General features: G+C 40.2%; 1 protein-coding gene across 3 annotated transcripts in view; it reads left to right on the forward strand.

Moving 5' to 3' along the window:
* Window positions 1–12373, forward strand: part of net1 (neuroepithelial cell transforming 1) — a 33166-nt gene that overhangs the window by 2586 nt on the left and 18207 nt on the right. The window contains exons 2-3 of one of the 3 annotated variants that reach the window (XM_037121948.1): window positions 6977–7024; window positions 7331–7394. In XM_037121948.1, coding sequence (XP_036977843.1) covers window positions 6977–7024; window positions 7331–7394 — 112 coding nt within the window. The remainder of the gene's footprint in view (window positions 1–6976; window positions 7025–7330; window positions 7395–12373) is intronic. The other 2 variants (XM_037121950.1, XM_037121949.1) reach the window with 2 other exon arrangements.

The raw sequence follows: 12373 nt of genomic DNA on the forward strand, positions 1-12373 counted from the left end.
ACCTTACTCACAGGTTAAATAGGCTAAGAAGGTGTGAAGGTCTGGGGCCCAGAGATTTAAGAAGGATTTAATCTTGTAGCTCTCATAGACTTTCCCAGTTTTATTCTTGGTGGCTTGGGATGCACTGCTTCATTCCCATTCTAACAATCGGTCATCAAGCAATGTCCGGGCCATCAGTGATCAGTGTTAGTCATTAAGATGTGTACAGCACTATTGGCATGCTGATCTGCTCCCTAGCTAATTGAAAGAGTGTAAGAGAAGAGAAACAGAAAAATATAGGGAAAGCTCCTTCAGCCTGTTGCTTGGTTTCTCCAGTGCTATTTGCCAACTTTTTATCAGACATATTCTCGATAGAAGTGGCTATATTAGAGCCACTGCTTTAACGGTTTCTTTATTTGCAGTCTTGAGTCTTCCTGTTTCCCTTTTTTGAATGATGATTACATACTACTGCCACCTGGTGGTATGGCGTTATTTCCTCTCACACAGAAGCAGAACCTACAAGCTAGGTGGCCATCGGCTGTATTCTCTGCGATTTGTTCAAGTGCAGCTTTTTGGGCAAGGCACCAGTTCTTTGATGTCTGTTGAGTGTGTCTGGTCCTATGGAAATGAAAACGCAAGTGATAATAGCTGATAACACACTAATGAAAACATAATGAGGAATATTACATTCCATTTCTGGTTATATTATATTCCTGTTCGACCCCTCAATCCCTGTTCAAACCCCTCAAAAAAAGAACACTAGACCTTAAACATAATGTTCAAGATTGCTAAAATGCACAGTAACAATTATTGAGACATAGCTGGCTAACAAATTCTCTTTTATGGATTGGTTATGTCATGTGTATTTATGTTTATATGTATTTGTGTGTGTGTGTGTGTGTGTGTGTGTGTGTGTGTGTGTGTGTGTGTGTGTGTGTGTATGTAAATGTACTTATGTATGCATGTATACACACACACATATGTACCTGTTTGTTTTTTCACCACATTGCTGATTGCATTTCAGACACCTATAATTCTTTCTCTCGTTACTAAACATGGACACAAAGCACAGCAGGTGCTCATCTCAAGTGTGACTTCAACAAGGGTCCCCAGAGTCCAAGTGATGATGGACTTTTGGTGATGAGCTTACTACCTCTCAGCCCTTTTACTGCAAATATCAGTCTCTGCTCCAGTACCACCTACTCCAGAAGAGTTGTTTAGATTTAGCTGTGAGATGATAAATCAATGAGCGGAAGAGTGGTTACGTTAAGGCTCTCATCTCCTGTGAGTTTCCCAGCATGACTTTGTACACCAGTGTGAGAAATCGGCTACACATTGGCAGAAGGCCTGGTGATGAAACAATTGTCAGACAGTGCGTGTGGCCCAGTCTAATTTCTGGGCCACTGCTTGAAATTTTTCAGTGACATGCTATAAACCAGTGTGATTCTGTGGAAGTTGCTCATTTCACAAAAGCCCATGACTCACTGTCACTGCACACACACCCTTCTCACTATTAAAATCAGCATACAGTTATAAAGCATTTCGAATCGCCAGATATTATGAAACATCCTTATTTATGCTAGTTCTGATTAGCACAGGAAATATTACCCAATAATATTTTCCTGTAGTAACCTCCCCAGTGACTTCCCAAAGAAACTTTTGGATGTGGTATGTTAAAACCAGTGACACTTTAATGAAGCATCCTTTGTCTATTTGGCAAAGTAATGTAAATTACAATTAATTACATACAGTGCATGGAAGGTGTTGTGAGGGTTGAATAAAGATTACCAGATTAATTGAACAAATGTTGTTGCTCAAGGATGCTTGGGATAGATACTTTTCAGCCCATTTTACAGTGCATTTCACACGCACAAACACACCCTGATGTGTATATCGTTGCAACAGATATATTTGTCATAATCATAAAAGATAAACCACATTGACGCTAACAATAAAATGTTCCTACAAAGCCATATTCACTTGTATTATATCTCTACACTCATATTTTAGTCAGGCATTTTGTCATTTGAGGCTTGTATCTGTGTTAATGAGAGGTGAACATTAGCAGAGTGGTTTTGATACTGTTAGTGGTTATCTGTAGTTTTGATGACCTGGGATCTGACATTCACAGGATGGTGTTATCACTGAGGATATGTCAGGGCGAACATCACCACAGACGTAGAAATGGACCGGGCTGAAACTCCTTAAAATGTTTTACGTAAATCACTGGATACCTCCTGATGTAGTCACCAAAACTGTTGTGTAACTGCAATATGAGAGGTACAAAAATAGATTACTTTGGTCTCTTTCTGTTCAACATTTCAAACTACAATTTGGACTACTGATTACAACTTGAATGAGTAGATCTGTCTGTACCTCACCCCCACTATGAGTTTAAAGACTAACATTTTGAGTGTCAAAATAGGGGTGTGTGGACACTTGGACTGCAATGTACAGGTGTCAAGTTAATTATTTGACAGTTAAGTCTGAGCAACACCTGCTTTGAACTCTGACCCCTGACTTGTCTCCAGGACACCCAGGAAGCGTCTCTATTTCCTGCTCCCTTTAGCTGTTGTTGTTCTTCCCAAACACATGCTGTTCATCCAAAACAACTTACAGTAGCATCAGTGCAAGCATTTACAACATAGGTGGTCCAACAGAAACTCCAGCCTAACTTTGCCAGTTAGTCTGTGTTTGTGCTCAGTTCAACCCACGGAGCTCCACAGCACCTGTCTACTCCTATTCTCTCCCCTTTGATTGCTGGTTTTCATGTTATTGTCAAGCATGTGTGACATCACTTCATTTGGTACTACAGTAATGTTAAACACACAAATGGGTATAGCAGCATTAATTAGTTGGTTATTATTTATTATTATTTATTAAATGTGAGGATTTGCTGCCTTTCCTTGTTATGTATGACAGTAAAATGAAGAGTCTGGTTTTTGTACCGTAAATTGGACAAAGGAAGCAATTTGGAGATTTAACTTTACATTTTCATATTCACATTTTTATGACAATTTACAGTCTATAAGATTATTCAAGTAATTGTGATGATTCAGTTTCCTCAGTGTAGACTTGAAAAAAAATATTATTTTTATTTCCAGTTAATCTGACAATAATTTTCTCCATGTATTGTGTTTGTTAATTGCAATTTAAACTTGGTACTCTTGCACTCAGTGGAGCACATACCCCTGTCAAGGCCCAACAGTCCCATTTTGATCTCACTCAAAGCCACATTATTATGCCCGTTCTTTTTCATCAAGGCCTATGCATAATTCCCTGAGAGATAAACTAAAACACCCACTTCATAAATTAAAAGAAAGGGAGAAAAAAATATCCTTTATCTGAATCTGCACCAACAGTCAATGGGGTCTATTTAGAGGTTCATCCTCTATCCAAGTTTCATGGAAACCCATCACAATTTCTTAGAGAAGTTAAAACCAGAGACTGTTTGACATTTGAGCTTAAGGAATATTTGTTCATAGACTAATAAATAAATGAACTCATTAATCTGTCACAAGCCCTAACCCCCAGTTTTGAGGTGTCAGTGTAAGGTGAGCAGGTGCTGCAGCGGCAGCATGCAGACCTGACTGTAGATGGACAGTTGTCTGTATTCCTGGATAAATGCCATCTGGAGCAGCAGTAGTAGAGCGACAGTATGACTGGAATGACTCAGCCTTACGAGCAGCACTTGCCGGACACACAAACAGCAAGTGTTTCTGGGCAGCTCAGCATTCTCCGGATGCTGATGCCTTTTTAGGTCCCATCTTCTAAGCCCCAAGACATATATCTTTGGTTTCACCATTTACCATTTTACCATGAGTAATGTAGGAGGTGCCTTCATGTCCGCTGAGTGTGATGCACTATTGTTGCATATTAGTTCCTTTCAACATTCTCCACAGTGTCTTAACATTTCATCTTTGTTTGCATTTTCAGGGGAGTTCAACTGTGGTATCTGCATTTATTAGAAAAGCAGGTTTTCTTCATATTGTTTAAAACCATAGGTGTAAATATTCTTCCCACCACAGTTTCCCACCATGTTTTAAAAGGCTGAGGCATTGTGTTTTTATTAGGGATTGGTGATATGACCTTAAATTTATATCATGACATTTATGTTTTTTGCAATGACTGTATGAAATCATGGTGTTCATGGTACAAAAATGAATGGGGATACTCCACTAAAACATGATTCTACATTGGGGTGTTTTTTTTCACTCTTTCTAGGGGTGTAGAAGAAAGTATCTTTCAATTGTGTTTGCTGGCTTCATAAAAGAATAAGAATGAGGTATGGGCCTACACATGTTTGGGAGGAGTAGCCTGCCTCATAATATGGAATAATTAGTGAATGTATTGTGATTTATTTTTAGACAAGGGACATGATTAGGCAGCTCGTCAGCATTTGTTTTGCAAAAAACCCAAAGAATATTTATGGGAGTACAACAGTCAGTGTAACATGGGGTTTGTCTGTGAAGTCCATTTAAGTACAGCAACAGACACATTCTGGAGAAAATCACAGAGCAGAAAGAGCTTTAGTGTAATGTACGCTATGCTTGCATTGCAGTATTAAATTCCACAACGGGCAACACCAGCCACATTAGCCGTGGAACCTGCTAATGCCTAGTTCAACAGGTTAACCTGCAAAATAAACAATAACATTCAGCAATGGCAACATTTTCTGCTCCATGTTGAACTCTGTAAACATCAATGTTGAGCTTGAGTCTTAAAGCGCATGTTGATTTTTACACTGCTGGCCCTTCTTGATAAAGCAGTCTATGGATAAATAGTTAGAGAACACATAGCGCATAAGAGTTTTCCAGTTGTTGTGCAGACTTTTCCATCACAACTGAGTGAAATTCACCAGGTCTTCGCCTCCTCGGATGGTTGGAATAGGTGAAGATGTTGGTGTTGGTTCTTGTGATTCACGTTGCCAAAGTCACCATTAGCAAGAAAAACAGTAGTGTTTTGGTACAAGGTACATTCATTTGTAATTGTTTAGACATAGGTTTAGAAAACAAGGAGTCCCTGAGTCCTGCTGCATCTATATTATGGAGTGTTGTCTGCTGTTGTTTAGGATGAGTTCAGGATTCTCATGGCCTGGGGGATGAAGCTGCTCTGTTGTCTGGTGGTTTGGCAGTAGATACTTCTGTATCTCTTGCCAGATGGCAAGCAGGGTGAACAGACTGTGGCTGGGGTGGGTGTCGTCTTTTAGTATCCTCTGGGTTCTACAAACTGACACCAAAGTCAGTGGCGCTCTGTAGATTGGTATCAATGATGTTCTGGGAAGCTTTAATAACCCACTGTTGAGCCTTCCTGTCCTGCGCTGTGCACGAACCATGCCAGTTTGTGATGTTCCCAGTCAGGATGCTTTCTGTTGATCCTGTAGTAAAATTAACTAGAATCTTTCTCTGGAATTCAGCCTTCCTAAGTTTCCATACGAATTAGAGCCTTTCCAGTGCTTTTTTAACCAGGACTGTGATGTGTGATGATCAAGATAGTGTGTCTTTGCAGCCCTCTTTCTGAAATCAACAATCAGCTCCATGGTTTTGTTGACACTGAGCAGTAAATTGTCCTCTGTGAACCACTCTAAAAAACTGTTGATTAGCCCTGTAGCTACATGTTAAGGGGGCCACAGTAAAGGTGGGACATAAAGTTGCTTTTGAACCACACCTAAATGTAAACGAACTGGCTGCATCATGAATGTAGTTGTTCACATACTTGCTTTTATGTTACCAGAGGATACAACAAGATAGCACATGTTACCTCAAAGTCCCTGCTGCTGCTGATGTGCTTACTGACCTTGTCAGATACTGCATATTGTAGGTTGTGGATGCATAGTGTCAATTTCTGTTTTGTGCACAACCAATGCTCCAAACGGACACCGAATAAGCAAGCCAGCTTTCATGCAAACCAAAACGTGTTGTTGAAAGCAAGTTTAACTTTGGCCAGAAGCACTTTCTTTTCACTATGCTAAAAAACACATGATTATAATTACTGTATTGCAGAATCCGAGCTGTAGCAGAATGAGAAACCAGTGACTTTGACTGTTACGGCAGTAAAGATTATTTTCATCTCCAGTTAATCAATCGACAACCTTTTTGATCAAGCACATGAGTTGTTTGGTCTATAAAATATCAGAAAATGGTGAAAAGTATCCATCAGCATATACAGAATCTGTAATGACTTCCTTAAATAGAAATCTAATATTTTTGGGTCCACAACCCACCAGGAAATATTCACATTCAAGAAACTGAAATCAGAGATTTTTTTTTTTCCCCAAAAGAAAAAAATCCTCAAATCAATAAGTTGATTATCTAGATAATTGGCTATTAATTTAATACTTGTTAGGATAGGATGCACTCCTCTCTTTATGCAGTCTGTCATTATAGTACATAGCCAGCCGTTTACTTGGTTTCATAAGTTGGACAGTCACTTAGCCTTGTACGGCAGTTGTTAGATGGTCTTTTCATTGAATGCATTTCATCAATGTGAAATAGTGCTTCAATAAAAATCCAATTTATTGTTGGTACAAGGCAGATCTTAAGGCCTGCTTTGATGTTTCTCATCTTGCTGTGTAACCATCCATTCACTGAGCCTGATGTGTTGTGTAATTGTCCTCAATGTGGCCTTATCTGGCCTAACCCTCTTTTAATACTTTAATGATCACACAGGTTGAAGATTAGTTGTTTGACATGAGAAGGATTTACAGTATGCATGGCTGGTTTGGGGGAGTGTTCAGTCCAGACAATCCCACTGTGGAGTCCCAAAAAAGGCAAAGCTGTCCCCTGCCAGACAATTCCCAGCAAAAAGAGACAGTTGGGCCACGTCCAAATCTTTGGAGGGGAGGAAGGTGTGGGACAAAGGACTCCTCCTTCAAATCTTATAGGGGTCTTAGGTCTAAGGACAGCTTTGTGGTTGATGAGGCCTCCTTCAAGGGAACAACCAGGGTCATGTTCCCCTTCAATCTCTGACTGAGAAGATCCTTATCTGTCATTCCTAGGACATTGGTGCAGCTACATGATGCTGAGGCTGTGGTAGGTAATGGGAGGTGAATGTTTTCTCAGGACACCACTGCTCCCTGAATCACAGTTCCCCTTTTTATCACCGTGCGAATGCTTTGAAGTGAGGTCATCAGCTTTACTCACTCTCTGGCTGGGACTTTGGGTCAGTGTGGTCTTCTAAAGATTCTTATGGTTCGTGCTGACTCATGTGTGTTCACAGTGGTGGATTTTGAGGGATTACTAGCACGATCATTGTGACTTAAATTAACAGGCCTTGATGTTGGTTTTTGTAGCTGAGGATACACTGTAGCTATGCTGTTATTGTAACCCTCCCCTCTGGTATTGTTACTCAGGTCACTGCGAAGAGGAAGCTCCTTCACCTTCCTCACCCCGGGACCACAATGGGACTTCAGTCTGGTGAGTACAGGCCTCATATTTTTAAGTGTGCAGATCACGTTAGGTCACTTGGAAGATACAGACATACAGTTTAGTAAATGTAATCATAAACTGCAGCAGAGACCAGCAGTCTGGTTCAAGACACAAAGCACCAAGCAGCAAGGAAATGACAAACTTTTAAGTTTAAATACACTGTACAGTACTTGTATCATTTACAGTACGTACAATCTGTACATTACTCCAAGCTGTCTTTTGGCTGACCTCTCTCCTGTTGTGCGCACTGGGTGCACCGCTTCCCATCATTACGATGTGTTTTGGATTTAAATCTCTTCTCTGAGTTTCCAACAAAGTTTCGGAAACGGTAGCACTGTTCATTGTCACAGCGCTGAAAGGCTGCTCCAGACCAACCAGACTTAATGTCTTATTTACCTTTACTGGTTTACACTTGAGCAAATCACTAAATGATCATTATCCTTACAAAAACTCCTTTAAGACAATTGTGTGTAATTATTTTAAAAGAAACCCACAATTCTTCATAATGGCGATGGCGTTTTTTTTTTGTTATTGTTTTTTTTTTTTTTGTAGCATTAGTTCTGTTTTTTTGATTTGGTCAAAAATAGATAACTTATATCGCATGAGAAAATAAGCTAGACAAAATATCTGATTAATAAAATATACATGTGCAACAGGACTTTGTGCACTTAAAATCCCTGAAAATCTGCTTATTATTATGTATGATGGGGTCCTTTGAGTGGATTAAAGTGGCCTCAATTGGAAAACGTCTTCCCTTTCAGCAGTTTAGGAACATTTCTCTCAAAATGTGGTCATTGCCGTGGGGTGGTTTATGTTGCCAGCACTGCTGATTAAATCTGATCCAATCACACAGTCCTGTTAAAGCTTTCGAGCGTTTCGACTGTTAAACTATTAATGCATAATAGCAAATTATGTTTTCTTCTTTGCCAAATTTAAAGTAATAATCAGTGTTAAAGGACAACCTAACCACCGGCAATTGTGCCAAAAATGGGTCTTAGTGACCTAAACACTTAACCCCCAAAATCTCATCAGTTCATTCCAAGAGGTTTCTGCCACATTTAGAGAAGTTCCCTCAAGGTGTTCCTGAGCTATCATGCTAACGAGAATGGGACAAACAAACCTGAAAACAAAAAGACACACAACACAAGTAAAACAAGACTTTTACAGTGCCCCAAGAATGCCAATTCCTGCTAGATGCAGCAAAATTAGATAATGTAACAATGGCAGTCATAATACCAAATTATTGTAGGAAGTCATCATGACACCAACACATCGGTTACATTTACCAGTTGCTGTTAGCACCAGAGAGCATCTGTGGCACTATTTCAGAGTTACGCACCTCTTGACACAAGGCCTGACTGTCTGTGAATTTTCAAGTTATTGTGATCTGTGACTGTGCTGTGGCAAATGCTGAACCACTTTGAAAGTTATTGCCCTATGGAGAGCATCACCTATCCAGAATCTTGGCCTTGTGTCAATTAGGTCTGCTCATGAGCTGGGCCTCTATCCTCAGCATTCATAGCAATCACCAGCCTTGATGCTCATACCTTGGTTCCAGAGTTCTATCAGTAAAGGGAAATCTCTAAAGTCTACATTCCAGGCCAGCTTTCTCCTTGGCAACTCCCAGCACTGAGTGTGTATCTTCATCTAATACCTCACTGAGGGACTGTGATGACTGTTCAGTGGCTCCCTCATGGCTGAACAAGGCCTGTTTATGTAGCCAGAGTCCAAATGCTGGATAAAGGAAATCCAGCCTGCTCTGATTTCTTATCCCCCATACCAGAGGAACGTAATGGCCTACAAACCATCACTGCTTCTAATAGACTGGCCTGCTTGTGGTTTACAGTCAGCCTTAAATAAGACGAGCTGATTAGAAACAGAAAAGAGCGAACAGATTAGACGGCGAGCAGAACGACGAGTGTGGAGGCATTCCAGGATTTAGAGCTGCCTGAAACACAATCCATCGCTCATCTGAAGGCAGAGGAGGAGAAATAAAAGCAGGGTTAGAGAGAGGAGGCCAGCGACTCTTTATCTCGTGCCAGCCTGCTGCCTTTGATTCGCAAACATGGCACGCTTAACTCATCCACCAAAACCATGTGGATCTCGTTAGCTCATTCTTTCAATTTACTCCCCCCTCCTGCCCATTTTATCTGTCATTTATAAATCTACAAAACAGCAAGCGATAAAGGAATTCTGAAAGTGCCTTTGTCTCGTTGCCCCTCTTATCTTAACCCCGCCACTTTAAGCTTGAAGGTTTTGCCAAGGCTTTGAATAAAGTTTAGCCAGGTCTTCGGGCTTTGAAGTGGTTAGGGGGGATTTTTTTTTTTTTAACCCTGACTTGGGCAGGGCTGGGTATAGGTGGGGGTATGTTGGCCCCCAGGCGAACCTTGGAAGCAGGCGAGACGAGCATTCCCCAGGTGCTTGGTGCATTCTCTCAGACTACATCAGGTACGAGGCCTCAAGGGGCTTTCTGTCATGGTGAGAATGTGAGTCAGGTTTCCAGCCCAATGCCAAGGTGGAGCAGATCAAACCAGACTGCCTTTTGGTGGAATGTGAAGGTAATTAACAACAGTGAGAGTCTGATTCTGCGGATTCTGTCTCTTCTAGCAACAAGTTCAGGCGGCCAGAGATGTCAGCCTCAAGAGTGGCCTGTCTGATAAGCAGCATTCCAGCTTTAATCAGATGTGATTTAATGTGGCTGCCAGCTGCTGAGTCCCGTCAGGCTTTTCACGCAAACATTGGTAATTATTGTGGGAAGGCCTTGCCCATATCAACAGCAATTTATATTCTAACTAAAACTGACTTGTTTGACCGCTGACTGTCTGAGGATTCCTCAACATTCCACAGAGAGCAGGATTTATATCACTGAATCCTTGATAACACATAATGCATTCAAGGTGCCGCTCCCCAGTGGACGTTCATCCATTTCAATAAGAGAACCTAGTACAGCTGTACTTTGATGTTGCATTGCAGCTGTTCATACGTAGTGAATTCAGGCCTCATTATAGTTAATAGCACATGTGAAATACATTGAAAAGTTAGCCTGTTTTCACTTTCGCTGATATTTTACAAGCATTTGACCTTGTCAGGGGAACACGGATGTTGTAATACTGCAGGCAGTGACCACATCTGATCAGTTTTAGTCAATTAAGACACAAGATCCTGCGGTTTAAAACCTGCAATTTGTAGCCACATGCCACATGCATTTTGACAGAAAACAGCTTCAAAAAAGTTTAACTTTGTTCCTGCCTCATAATATCGCCATCGTCTTTGTCTTTTTCAGCTTATCTCTGTATATGATTTGCCTCCGCAAACTTGATGCCTTGACATTATGAGCATTTTGTTTTTCAGGTTCTCTGTCCCATTCTCGTTAACGCAGTATCTCAGGAACACCCTAAGGAATGGTCTTTAAATATGCCACAAATGTTTGCTTGGATTCAAGGATTAACTGATTAGATTTTAGGTTGAGGTCACTGTGACATCAAAACACATTTTTAGGTTAACTTATCTTTTTAACTTTATTAAGAATTCATTATTTTTGTTTTGAAAAATTTCACATAAATGTCGAGTAGGATATAATGATGAAGTGATGACATTTTATAACCAAAAAAGTCACAGGTCGACTTCAAAGTGACGTCATTATGTTCTGCAACAACACTTCACAGTACCATAACTCAGGAGCAGAAAGGCAGATTGTGACTTAGTGGAAACTGAAATGGTGACAATAATATTGGGTGCCCACCTCAAAACTGTGATGATTTTGGAGATCCTCTGTGTTGCCAGGTTGAACACGAGTTTTAGGCATCCCAACACAACTTGTAGCTTCCCTGTATTCTAACACAATCAGCTATGTGAACTCACACAACAAATTTGATTTGTTTCTTTTGTTTCACTAAAACATTCATTGTTGTTGCACCATCTGATGAAGCTCTCTTTCAGTCATCTGTATTCCTATGTAAAAAAAAAAATGCTTAAGTTGATTTCTCACTAGAAATTATTGAGTGGAATCATACATTTCAATATAGTGAAAACTCTATTTTTCCAAAAATACACCATTTGTTGAATTAAATGTCTTTACTACATATAATGGTCTGGGCAGACATGAATGTAAACACAACAGAAGCAATAATAATTGTAGTTTCCAAAGGTAACTGTTTGGCCAAATACAAAATGCTTCCTGACATTACTTCTCAGGGTTTTGTAGGAAGACTTCCTGCTGGGGTACAAAGGGAAGGCTCACAGTTTAAGTTTAAATTTTTCTCTGCATGTTAGAAAAGTACTTCCTACCAGGGAGCCTAGCAAGTGTTCAGAATAGGAATGCTGTTATATTCATTATCGAAACCTGTTATTAAACCTGTTTGTTTTTTTGTTTTTGTTTTTTTTTCAGGATTCTATGTTTTATATTCTGAAAATGGTGAATTAAATTACCAAATAAACCCAAATGTATTTTGTGGAATTTCACAGATGACTAAGAAAAACAGTAAATATTCACATATGAGAAGCTGAATGAAGTGGCTGCATTTCTTTTCCCCACACAGTGCTGTGAGTTTGAATGCTGTTCCAGCTCATGGTTTTTATTCTCATTTACATGTGACAGAGAAAAAGGCAAATAGTAATGGGTGGGGGGACTGCTCCACCTAGCTGGTCCCCCACTGTTCTTTTACACAAGAAACACAGCTAAAGCCTTTGAATGTTCAAATTTGATTTGCAGACACAAATTCATATCAGTTTTTTTAAGTGCATCTCCGTTTTATCGCTCACTTTCTCCGTCCACCTCTTCCTGTCTGTACGGTAAATATTTATCTTCCTTTTCACCAGACTGTATGAGCTCAACATTTCTTGGCTAGTTTGGCTCCTGTCTAATCCAGGCCTGGGTCAGAAGCAGCAGTTTGTCATTCAACCTATGGTGTCATGATAATATGAAACTGATATTCTCTCTAACTCTGTCAGGCAGCAGAACCATATCA

The sequence above is a fragment of the Acanthopagrus latus genome, chromosome 14 (genome assembly GCF_904848185.1).
Source record: "Acanthopagrus latus isolate v.2019 chromosome 14, fAcaLat1.1, whole genome shotgun sequence".
Classification (NCBI taxonomy): domain Eukaryota; kingdom Metazoa; phylum Chordata; class Actinopteri; order Spariformes; family Sparidae; genus Acanthopagrus; species Acanthopagrus latus.